The sequence below is a fragment of the Ursus arctos genome, unplaced genomic scaffold, assembly GCF_023065955.2.
Source record: "Ursus arctos isolate Adak ecotype North America unplaced genomic scaffold, UrsArc2.0 scaffold_4, whole genome shotgun sequence".
NCBI lineage: Eukaryota > Metazoa > Chordata > Mammalia > Carnivora > Ursidae > Ursus > Ursus arctos.
This window is the reverse complement of record NW_026623056.1, coordinates 1,713,573-1,726,740: the sequence shown is the minus strand read 5'-3', so window position 1 is coordinate 1,726,740 and position 13,168 is coordinate 1,713,573. Positions and strand designations below refer to the sequence as shown.

Below are 13,168 nucleotides of genomic sequence, written 5' to 3'. Positions count from 1 at the left end.
ATCCAACAGTACATTAAAATGATTATCCATCATAACCAAGTGGGATTCATCCTGGGATGCAAAGGTGGTTCAAATTCACAAATCTATCAGTGTGATAGATCATATCAACAAGAAAAAAGCCAAGAATCATATGATCCTCTCAATAGATGCAGAAAAAGCATTTGACAAAATACAGCATCCTTTCCTGATTAAAACCCATCAGAGTGTAGGGATAGAGGGTACATTCCTCAATCTCATAAAAACCATCTATGAAAAGCCTACAGCAAATATCATTAAATGGGGAAAAGCTGGAAGCCTTTCCCTTAAGATCAGGAACACGACAAGGATGCCCATTCTCGCCACTATTATTCAACATAGTACTAGAAGTCTTTGCAACAGCAACCAGACAACAAAAAGGGATAAAAAGTATCCAAATCAGCAAAGAAGAAGACAAACTGTCTCTCTTCGCAGATGACATGATACTTTAATGGAAAACCCAAAAGAATCCACTCCCAAACTATTAGAAGTTATAGAGCAATTCAGTAATGTGGTGGGATACAAAATCAATGCTCAGAAATCATGCATTTCTATACACGAATAATGAGACTGAAGAAAGAGAAATTAGGGAATCCATCCCATTTACAATAGCACCAAAAAATCATACGTTACCTCAGAAGTAACTTAACCAGAGACGTAAAGGATCTATATTCTATAAACTACAAATCACTCTTGAAAGACATTGAGGGAGACACAAAAATATGGAAAAATATTCCATGCTCATGGATCGGAAGAATTAACATAGTTAAAATGTCCATGCTACCCAGAGCAATCTACACTTTCAATGCCATCCCAATCAAAATACCAATGACATTTTTCAAAGAACTGGAACAAATAGCCCTTAAATTTGTATGGAACCAGAAAAGGCCCCGAATCACCAAGGAATTGTTAAAAAGGAAAAACAAAGCTGAGGGCACCACAATGCTGGATTTCAAGCTGTATTACAAAGCTGTGATCACAAAGACAGCATGGTACTAGCACAAAAACAGACACATAGTCCAATGGAACAGAATAGAGAACCCAGAAATGGACCCTCGGCTCCTTGGGCAACTAATCTTTGATAAAGCAGGAAAAAACACCCAGTGGAAAAAAGACAGTCTCTTCAATAAATGGTGCTGGGAACATTGGACAGCTACATGCAAAAGAATGAAACTTGACCACTCTCTCACACCATACACAAAGATAAACTGCAAATGGATGAAAGACCTCGATGTGAGACAGGAGTCCATCAAAATCCTAGAGGAGAGCATAGGCAGCAACCTCTATGACATCGGCCAAAGCAATCTTTTTCATGACACATCTCCAAAGGCAAGAGAAACAAAAGATAAAATGAACTTGTGGGACTTCATCAAGATAAAAAGCTTCTGCACAGCCAAGGAAACAGTCAAAAAAAGTAAGATACAGCCCATGGAATGGGAGAATATATTTGCAAATGATGGTACAGATAAAAGACTGGTATCCAAGATCTACAAAGATCTTCTCAAACTCAATACGCGAGAAACAAATAAACAAATCATAAAATGGGCAGAAGATATGAACAGACACTTTTCCAATGATGACATACAAATGGCTAACAGACACATGAAAAAATGTTCAAAATCATTAGCCATCAGGGAAATTCAAATCAAAACCATACGAAGATACTACCTTACGCCAGTTAGAATGGCAAAAATTGAGAAGGCAAGAAACAACAATTGCTTGAGAGGATGTGGAGAAAAGGGATCCCTCCTACATTGTTGGTGGGAATGCAAGTTGATTCAGCACTCTGGAAAACCGTGTGGAGGTCCCTTAAAAAGTTAAAAATTGAGCTACCCTATGATCCAGCCATTGCACTACTGGGTATTTACCCCAAAGATACAGACGTAGTAAAGAGAAGGGCCATATGCACCCCAATGTTCATGGCAGCTCTGTCCACAATAGCTAAGTTGTGGAAGGAGCTGAGATGCCCTTCAACAGATGACTGGATTAAGAAGATGTGGTCCATGTATACAATGGAATATTATTCAGCCATCAAAAAGAATGATTTCTCAACATTTGCTGCAACATGGACGGCACTGGAGGAGATAATGCTAAGTGAAATAAGTCAAGCAGAGAAAGACAATTATATTGTTTCTCTCATCTGTGGAACATAAGAACTAGGAAGATCGGTAGGAGAAGAAAGGGATAAAGAAAGGGGGGTAATCAGAGGGGGGAGTGAAGCATGAGAGACTATGGACTCTGAGAAACAAACTGAGGGCTTCAGATGGGAGGGGGTGGGGGAATGGGATAGGCTGGTGATGGGTTGTAAGGAGGGCACATATTGCATGGTGCACTGGGTGTTACATGCAACTAATGAATCATCGAACTTTACGTCAAAAACCAGGGATGTACTGTATGGTGACTAACATAATATAATAAAAAATATTGAAAAAAACAGAATTCATAAGTATTTTTGTAGGACTTTCAGAATTACCTAAATTTCAATATTGCCTGTAGTAGAGGTATGATCTTATTTTTCTGCTGTACAGATATTTTGTGAGAATCAAATGAGATGGTATAATGGTACAGTTTATATGTTACATTGTGATCATTAAGTGTGTTTGGCTTTCTCATTATCATCATCATCACCATCATATGACACTGTCCTATATTAGTTTATTTTTTTTAATTCTGTTTCACAAAGGAATCAACAGAGACTTGTGGAGTGGTAAAGTCATGATGGGAAAAATGAGTCAAAAATTGTTTAAAATATACTTGGTACTAAATCCTATTCCACACTACCGTTTCTTCTACACACAAAACCATATTTTGCCTTTGGGGAATGGCTTTTCTTTCAAGTATTAGAAGTTAGAAATTGAAGGGTTTTTGTATCATTTCCTGATACATGCTGATTTGATTATGCTCAACTGATTTGCTGATTATGATTGTGCTCAACTCACTTAATTTGTATGATGCATGACTTTCAGTCTTCTAATTGGTGACAGAGTGGTTAGACTGTAAGAATTAAATATTAAATAAGTGTGAAAATGTAGTCTTCCTTTAAAAAGTCAAAAGAATTCTCGTTTTTAGAGAGCTTCAAAAAATGTATTCTGAATTATGTTTTGTTTGTTGGTATGGATTTGAGAGCATGAATTACATAGAGATAGGTGAGCATATAGAGAACAAAACCATATATTTAGCACTGTTGATGAAAACGGTCTACTTATACGGGGAGCAGTATCCATTTTTGTGTGTAGTCATTGAACTTTGAATGTCAATTCTAAGCTTTAATACACTGATATAAAGAAACACTGTCAGCTCAAGTTTTAGTATTTGCAGCATGGTTAATGTAAATGTATGAATCGTACTTGGTTTCTGAGTTTGGATAATGAGTTCCGCAATATAGTCTGTTTGCTCTTTGGTGCCTATGTTTGGATAATTTGTTGTGAGAGCTCAGATTTCAAAAAATACTATCCCTATATGCAAAAAAAAAAAAATCCCAATCTATTCAGTTTCTTAGTTCAAATAGAAATAGTTTGAATAGCAAAGAATATAAGTGTGGGTGTTTGTATACATTTACAGAGAGAGAGAGACAGAGACAGAATAAGGTATATAACCAGAAATGGTAAAATTTATGATAATCCCTACCTCTAATTTGTGATACCAGATAAGATGGTGACCAGAGAATAACTGCAAATCAGTCACTATCCTGAAACATTAAAATATAATTTAAATATTTTACATTACTTTAGTATTTTGTACATTTTCATATTAAGTTGATTGAAAGAAGCATGGATTTGATAGACACATTTTATAGTAAAAGAAAAAGCTTCCTATAAATAATTTTAGTCTGAAATAAGAATTGTTTCATAAGCAAAAAATAGGAAGTCCAATTCTGTTATCTAAGATAGTTTGCTTACTGTTAGAGAATGCTAGAAAGAGGAAGAAAATGGGTGCTATGATATTTCAGACAGACCAGTAGTTGACAGAGTAAGGTACACTAACCTGGCTTTTATTATAGGTGTTACTTATCACAAGGAATAGCTGGGAGACTTTCAGAAATGCACTTGTCGACTCCTTAGCTTTTGCATTGCTGATATTACCTCCTTATTTCTTAAGGTGTAGATCATGGGGTTTAAAAGAGGGGTGAAAACAGTATAAAATATGGAGAGAACCGTATCCACTGGGAGACTGCTAAAAGGCCAGGCATAAATGAAGATGCAGGACCCAAAGAAGAGGGTCACCACAGTGATATGGGCACTCAGGGTGGCCCTTGCCTTGGCCATGCCTGCGGAAGAACGCCGTCGCCCGGTAACCAGGATGAGCGTGTAGGAGACCAGCAAGAGCACAAAGGAGCTCGTGGCCATTAGACTGCTGTCTGAAAGCATCAGTACCTCAAGAGTAAAGGTATTGGTGCAGGCAAGTTTGATAACCAGGGGAAGGTCGCAGTAGTAACTGTCCACTTTATTGGGACCACAGAATGGAAGGTTTACTGTGAAGACCAACTGACTTAGTGAGTGCAAAACCCTGATGAGCCAGGAGCCCACCACAAGGCTTGTGCACTTGCACAGACTCATGATGGATGCATAGTACAGGGGTCGACATATGGCGACATATCTGTCGTAAGCCATAGCCACAAGGAGCATCATTTCACTGCCAGCAAAGACATGCAGAAAGAATATCTGGGTCATACAGCCATCAAAAGAGATGGTCTTGTGTTCCATACGGAAATCAAGAATCATTTTGGGGGTGGCAGAGGTGGATAGACACACATCAATGAAGGAGAGGTTACTGAGTAGGAAGCACATGGGTGTGTGTAGTGCAGGTTCAGAGATAACAGTGAGCACAATGCGGAGGTTCCCCAGCACAACGGATAAATAGAAAAGTGTAAAAAATGCAAAATAGAAAAGTTGTAGCTCTCGAGAACCTGAAAGACCATGCAGTATAAATTCAGTCACTTCTGATTTATTTCTTTGGCCCATGATTTCAAACTTGTGAGAAGGGATCAGAAATGTTCCTGTCAAGTGAAATGGAGAAAACATCATCCTCTTGTGACCATGAATGAGCAGAGCTAAGCCTGGGGTATCAAATTCCATTCAGCATACTTATGTATTTAGATCCTCGTAAGCACACAGATAAATGTTCTACGCAATCATTTGTTTTGTAATGACTCTATAACCTTGGCTTTCATCTCTGAATCCCAGCATGATAGTCACATTTTAAAACACAAGTTTACACATCACTTCCATGACTAAGAGCATGCCAATAATAGCGTCATCTCCCTTCCATAGCTTCCATCTCATTTTAAATCACTCCCTATAGGTATTCAATTTCACTTACTTCTGGTTTCTTCCTCTTGTTTGTGTTTTTGAAAAAACAAATATGTACATATTAAATAAATAAAATCAATAAGTAAAATACCTGATAAATAGGAAACGTAAGGTGTAGTCGTACTGACACGTTTCAAATGCTATTTCTTATGATTCTTAGTGATGTGACCTTGGGGAAGTTAATTAAACTCTCTGTGCATCAGTTTTTGCCTCTGTGAATTAAGAGAAATAATAGTATATGCCTCAAAGGATTGTTATAAGGATGAAAGAGTTAAAATAGATGAACTACTTAGGATAGTTCCTGGCCCATAAGAGATGTTCAATAGATGTTAGGTACTATGCCTTTGTTCCCTCAATGATGAAAATATTTGCAGGTATAAACTAGCATACTGCATAAATTATTAAAGTATGTACTCATCCTACTTAAGAGAACAGTTACTTCACGCATGTTAATGGTGTCTATTTACATGTAAGTGTGTTACTATGTGAGTTAATAATTAATATCATGTTTTTATCTTTTTAATTAGAGAGTTCCTAATTTAGATTCTTTGTAAATGCATAATGGCTCTTTTCTACCCACTGACTCTGAATTTCTGTGAATTTAAAATGTGATCCTCAGTCAGCATCAAGTACAAAAAAGGATACCATATTTGCTGATACTATCAATCTATATGTTCTCTACCAATTTATATAAACACATTTTATGATTTTGAAGGAAACTGTTTTATGCTTTCTTTGGTTTTTTTTTTTAGAGTACATTACTCATAGTGTTCAATAATATTTGTTGATCCAAATATACAAAAAATAAAATTTTTAGTTTCACATCAGCTAAAAGAGAACTGCTTTTATTTTCCTCTATAGGCTAATTATGTCTGGGTAGTTGTAGGAAACTCAAAAAAAAATTCTTTTTAAATGGCTCTGATTCTTGGGGCACCTGGGTGGCTCAGTCCATTAAGCAAGCGTCTGGCTCTTGATGTCAGCTCAGGTCATGATCTCATGGTCATGAGATTAAGCCCTGTCTCAGCTCCCTGTCTCAGCTCCCTGTCTCAGGCTCCCTGTCTCAGCTCCCTGTCTCAGGCTCCCTGTCTCAGCTCCCTGTCTCAGGCTCCCTGTCTCAGGCTCCCTGTCTCAGCTCCCTGTCTCAGCTCCCTGTCTCAGGCTCCCTGTCTCAGGCTCCCTGTCTCAGCTCCCTGTCTCAGGCTCCCTGTCTCAGGCTCCCTGTCTCGGCTCCCTGTCTCAGGCTCCCTGTATCAGGCTCCCTGTCTCGGCTCCCTGTCTCAGGCTCCCTGTCTCAGCTCCCTGTCTCAGGCTCCCTGTCTCAGCTCCCTGTCTCAGGCTCCCTGCTCAGGCTCCCTGCTCAGCGGAGAGTCTGCTTGAGATTCTCTCTCGCCCTCTCCCCCTCTCCCCACTCACACTCCCTCTCTCTCTTTTAAATAAATCTTTTAAAAAGGCTCTGATTCTTTTCTTTGAGAAATAGCTCTATTTTGATAACTTATGAAGTTGGAATGATGAAAATTAATTTATTAACGAAGATTCTGAAGAAACTAAGTAGGATGCATAATAAAGACTATCTGAATGCCACAACATAAGAACTCTTACCTTAGAAAGGTTGGTGTCCCTGTGTTTTTCACTCTACTCCTCTAACAGCAATAGTTATGACCACATGTATTTATTTACCTGTAAATTATATGCACACATCACTACACTAATATATTATGTACATTCTAAAATATAACAAATTTAAAAAAGAATGATATTTCATAAATGTAGAGAACTCTAAATATTTTTTCTCAAACTCAAGCAGCTTACTTACTTGGGTACATATACCCTATTTTAGATTCTAGTAATTAAGAAAAGTAGGTGACTGTTTCTCTGGAATGAAATTTCTTCTATTTTTTCCCATTTTAATGCGAATTTATTTGACCTTCAGCAAATCTAGGTAGAGTCATTCCCAGTTCTTTTTTTTTTTTTTTAATAATTTTTATTTTGTTATGTTAGTCACCATACAGTACATCCCCAGTTTTTGATGCTATGTTCCATGATTGGAGTGAAATTTCTTAAAAGCTTGTCTTGTGAAAGGTACACAGTTAACTTATTACGTGCGGCACTCCCATTTCTGGAAGAGAAGCTGAGAGGCCTTTGCAGGGCAGGAAGAGGCTTTCTCACCTTGGGCAAAATCTTGAAGATGGTGAAATCTGTCTGTAGTTCCTCTGTCTCTACACTTTTGTTTACCAACTCAGTGGTCTCTCCCCTTTTGACTACTTTTTTTTTTAACTCCATCTTAAGAATACAAGGTCGTCATATTCCTTTGTGCAGACACCTAGTGAAACCTGCAGTAGACAAAATAATATTCTTAAGTGTCCAAACTTCTGTTTCTTTATCTGGAATTAAGGAAGAATACTATCAGGTCTGAAACACATTTGCAAAACCAACTGTATGGAGATCTCTTATTACTGTCATATACCTATAGAAGTTTTTAAAGACCTACTGTAAAGTATTAAAAGTGGTTATCTCTGGGTAAGAAAATATAGTAATTTTATTCCTTATCCATTTATGTATTTGCTGAGTTTTTCTTTTCTGCAGTAAGCGTACAATCTATTTAATCTGTAAAAACAGCAAAGTTCTTTTTAATTGACAAATTTCTGTTTTTAAATTTAGAAAAATAAGTAACAAGATGAAATAAGATATCTTTAATGGGAACACTCAAAGATACTGTTAATATAAATATATATCCCTACATATACAGTGCATATCATTTTATAACCTACCACTAATAATAAATACTTCCCATGTCAATACAGTACTTTTATACCAGTTTTTTATTGTACTTGTATTTTTATTTTGTGGAAGTTTTCAGTTTTCCCTGTTATTAACATATAATAACCTTGCTTTTTATTTAGCTAAAACTTTATGATTATGCATAACTATTCAGGATACATCATTATAATTTTGGAACTCAGAAATTTTTGACTTACTATACCAAAACTTAATATCACTAAAATGTGCTATGAGAATGCCTGTTCTTCACTTCACCCTTTATTGACAAGATGGTGTATTACACCTTTTATTTTTATCTATTTGCCACAGGAAAATGCATCTTACTGATGTTTCAGTGCATTTAATGATTATTAGTGGAATTGACACTTATTCATGAGTTGGTCGTTTGTACTTTCTTACTCTTCAATTCCCTACCCAGGGTTTTGCCCATTTTACCATTCAACTCTTCATCTTCTTAATATGTATATATAAAGATACTTTATGTGTTAAGGTATTGCCATTTTTTACAAATATTCCACAAATATGTTAGTTCACTCTTTTTATTTTTATTTGTTACATTTTCAATAAAATTAAATTTATGAATATACTAAGATCTATAATTTTTCCCAAATGGTTTTGCCCTTGTGTCTTGCTTTAAAAGTTTTTATATAATGAATTATATTGCTTTTTAAAATTTATCAAAAGGCATATTAATTATTTAATTCAGTATTTAAACAAAAATTTTAAACATTAATGGCTATGGCAGAAGTATATTAAGTGAGCAATTAGGAGTTAAAGTTTGAAAGGTCTCATCTTCAAATGCCGCCTATTATTGGACAGAGGGGAGTGCCAGTGTTGGGTAGGGTGGCTGTGAAGGATGGCATTTCTGTGGAAACCAGAGCCTTATACTAAAGAAGATTAAATTCTGTCACAGAAGTTACAACTATCACTGAAGGGTTAAAGGAAAGTAAGGGTGGGGTTCTCAGCATGCCTCTGAACTCTTTGAAATTTCTGTCTCATCTAGCTGGCCTTCGTACCAGGCTAAGGAGCCTTTCAATAAGCTAATCTCTTTTGCAAGTTCCTTGTAATTGGAAATACATTACCCCTAACTTTAATCTCTTAAAATAAGCCAAGCCTTACTACAAGACTTTCCACAGAATAATTAAAATCCCTGAGAGTCTGGTGATCACAGGACACTCTCAGACATCTTTATTTATTACGCAGGGAGGACCAAATACCAACCAACTGAAAATAAAAATTATCTTAATAAAAAGTTGTTTTACTCCTAATTTAGCTGGTATTTATTTTAAGATAAGGATGCTGGAATTTCAACCTCTCAAGTGATTGAATTTGATTGTAAACGCCACAAGAAAATGAATCAAGCCTTTTTTCCTCATCACAGTTAAACCTGTCTGTGTTTCACAACGGGCCTGTTTATAAAAGGCAACAAAAATTGTTCCCAAATTAGTAAACATTAAAAAACGATTATGTGAATAATTATATGCATGAGTGAATGAACACATTACAGTTTTAGCTGGCAGAATAATGGCTGATTAAATATAAATTGTTACATTATCATTCTGTCCTTGGTTATAGACAAACTAAGCCACAGCAGTATTTGAGTATAAGCAATTGATTGGATATTGTGGACATCAAGACATGAAAAATCCTTTTAAAAGTCTAACCTACTTTCTGTCATCTTGAAACCATGACTTGGATGAAAGAAGAGACAGAATGAGAGAGAAAAGGAAGAAGGGAAGGTGGAAAAGGAGACGAAAGGAGGGAGAACATTTTCAGACTGCTTCTCTTTCATTCTCAATTTCTGCTAATTTGCTGACCATTGATGGGGCCTCCAAGATCTAAGACAAAACTCTCCAGGGGCGCCTGGGTGGCACAGCAGTTGGGCGTCTGCCTTCGGCTCAGGGCGTGATCCCGGTGTTGTGGGATCGAGCCCCACATCGGGCTCCTCCACTATGAGCCTGCTTCTTCCTCTCCCGCTCCCCCTGCTTGTGTTCCCTCTCTCGCTGGCTGTCTTTATCTCTGTTGAATAAATAAATAAATAAAATCTTAAAAAAAATAAAACTCTCCATTTGATTCATTTGTCTTATTATCTTGAGCATGTTCTTCCTATTTTGTAGTTAAATAGTATGAAAATAAATGCAAAAATAGAGATATTGAAAATCTCTGGAGCTGGGGCTAGAACTGTTTACTTAAGAATCCATTTTAAATGGAGAGCTTTCAACACCAGAAAAACTATTGTAAGTTATTAATTTTAGTGAGTTTCATAACTGATAAGGAACACAAGAATATTTTAATATAAATAGAATTCCTGGATCCCTCAGTCCTATAATTTATAAGAAAGACCCACAGTGCTTAGACTATAGAACTAACAACCAGACCAAATCTTTTTTTAAAAAATATTTTATTTATTTATTTGACAAAGAGAGAGACAGCCAGCGAGAGAAGGAGCACAAGCAGGGGGAGTGGGAGACGAAGAAGCAGGCTCCCAGTGGAGCAGGGAGTCCTATGTGGGGCTCGATCCTAGGACTCTGGGATCACACCCTGAGCCGAAGGCAGACGCTTAATGACTGAGCCACCCAGGCACCCCAACCAGACCAAATCTTAATTTCAAATCTCTGCCTTGACTATTTAATTTTGAGGAATTCCGTAAACTCTGTACCCTATAAACTTAATAAGAATCTTATGGAAAAACATTATGCATGTACCCTTCTGTCCCAAAGTTTATTAGATAAATTAAAGGTAAAAGAAACAAATAAAAATCCTTGAAGGGAAAAAAGTTTCATAAGAGGCAAGCTAAAAGGCAAATGCAATAGAGAAGACGGGCTTTCAAACTTTTCTTAATGCAAATGAGTTGGATTGAGACTTCTATGTGTGTAGGTGATTCTTTTTGAGCACTAAATCATGGATACTTTACTCCACCAGCCTAGTCACTGAAGCCTTTTTATAAATTCCATAGGATCTCTGAAAGAATAGAGCCCAGAATAATCTCTGTAGTTAGTTGACTCTAAACTAAGAATGGCACAGTGCACACACAGTGTTTATAAGTTGTTCATCAAAAATTTTTAATTAGAATAACCTAAGATGCTATTAAAATAACTGAAATAACAAAATATAATTTTTTAAAATTTCACTAATTTTTCTACTTGGAAAACCTTTTTGGTTTCATCCAGTTACTTAGAAATGTTTTCTGTGTGTGTGTTTACACATATGTGTGTGCATGTATGTATATGCTTGATTCAGTCATTTCCCAAACACTAAGTCTGTAAAAATCTAGAAGCTATTATACAGAGCATAATTGGATTGTTACATGTACTCCTGTAATTTTTGGATGAGATAATTAGCTCCTATTTCTTGTGTACTCATGATGTGCTAAGAAGTCTATAAGAAAGTAGATAAAAATATATATAGATAGATACAGAAATGTTAAGTATATATTCTACCAGATTATATACATAGACACAATCTTCAGCAAAAAAGTATGTATGTTTTATGTATATATAAAATCTAGAATGCACACAGTAACCCTTCAAGTATAGCTCTATCCCTACATTACCAAAGCTCAAGTCAAATAATGCAGCAAGCAAGTGACAAAGCCAACATTTTCACCGTAAAAATTGTATGCTAAGCACTCTAATAATAGTATGTTGGCATAACTATATGCATGGAAATCAGTGCAACAACTAAAAAATATATATGTGCCTATGTGTATAAAGAAGCAATAGAATTTAAGCAAACATATTGACCATTAACTGTGTCACTACGTTCTGTGCCATATAACTGGAAGTGAGCTTAGAGATGACAGTGGCTGAGTCTGCTGAAGAGGGTCTGAAGTTGAAATCCATACAGAAAAGTGAACTCACTCAGAACATTCAGAGGGAGCTCAAACATGGAGACACAAAGTCAGTCTCATTTCAGTATAACTAGAAAATTATATTAAATAGTTCATTTGCAGAGACCTAGTTGAAGTGGCAGAAGTATTAAAACTTACATGTCTCATTCCTCAGTCACCTTACAGACTCACTAAGAGAGGTTGGAATTTGTCCACTGTTTTTATTTCAGAAGTTCCATAAGAATAACCTGAGGTATCATGATGAAATAAGTTCTTTTCATATGGCTTGCAATACTCCTTGTGCTTTATACATTTTATTTAAAAGGAAGTAAAGGTGAAAATGTATTTCTCCTTGATGTGAAATTTTGTCCCACTGGGGCCATTGCTAACAAGCCTTTTCATATTAGAGACTAGTAAATATGTCTGTCTAGGGATTCTTTACTGAAAATTACTGAAAATCATATTCCCAATATATCTATACATTAGTTACTTTAAGACCTTATTATAACTGGTGTAGAATTCATTTTCTATGAAAATTTATCCACAGGCAAGATTTCTGAGTGTTTTAATTGGACTATTCTTATAAAGTAACTCATTCTCTCTGCAGGTTCAGTTCTGTTCCAATCACTACTATTAACATTTTTGTGAAACAGCTATTGTTTTCAGCCATGTTCTTTTTTTTTAAGATTTTGTTTATTTATTTGACAGAGAGAGAGACAGCAAGAGAGGAATACAAGCAGGGGGCGTGGGAGAGGGAGAGGCAGGCTTCCCACTGAGCAGGGAGCCCAATGTGGGTCTCAACCCCAGGATCCTGGGATCATGACCTGAGCTGAAGGCAGACATTTAACTGACTGAGCCACCCAGGCATCCATAAGCCACATTCTAATTACTGTAAAGATAGGTATAGCAAAAGACTCTGATATTGCAGAACTATAAATACTTAGGCCAAACAAATATGTCTTGTTTTTGTCTGTATTCTCCAATTAAATTTAATTCAGAATTTGAAGAAAGAAAGAAAAGAAAGAAAAGAAAAGAAGAGAAAAGAAAAAGAAAAGAAAAGAAAAGAAAAGAAAAGAAAAGAAAGAAAAGAAAGGAAAAGAAAATGAGTATCTGTGGGACTCCTGGGTGGCTCAGTCAGTTGGGCATCTGACTCATCGGCTCTGGTTATGATGTCATGGATCATGGAATCAGCTCCACTTTGGGCTCCTTGCTCTGTGAGGAGTCTGCTTGAGGATTC

General features: G+C 36.3%; 1 protein-coding gene across 1 annotated transcript; it reads right to left on the bottom strand.

The window, feature by feature from the left end:
• Positions 1–4,049: 4,049 nt before the first annotated feature.
• On the bottom strand, positions 4,050–4,976 carry LOC125281507 (olfactory receptor 4K15-like). Its single transcript, XM_048215157.1, has one exon. It carries the CDS (start codon positions 4,974–4,976, stop codon positions 4,050–4,052), a length of 927 nt encoding a protein of 308 aa, XP_048071114.1.
• Between the last annotated feature and the right edge of the window lie 8,192 nt (positions 4,977–13,168).

Coding starts and splice junctions, on each gene's coding strand:
- LOC125281507 (XM_048215157.1), bottom strand. CDS start 4,976: ATGGGCCAAAGAAATAAATCAGAAGTGACTGAATTTATACTGCATGGT.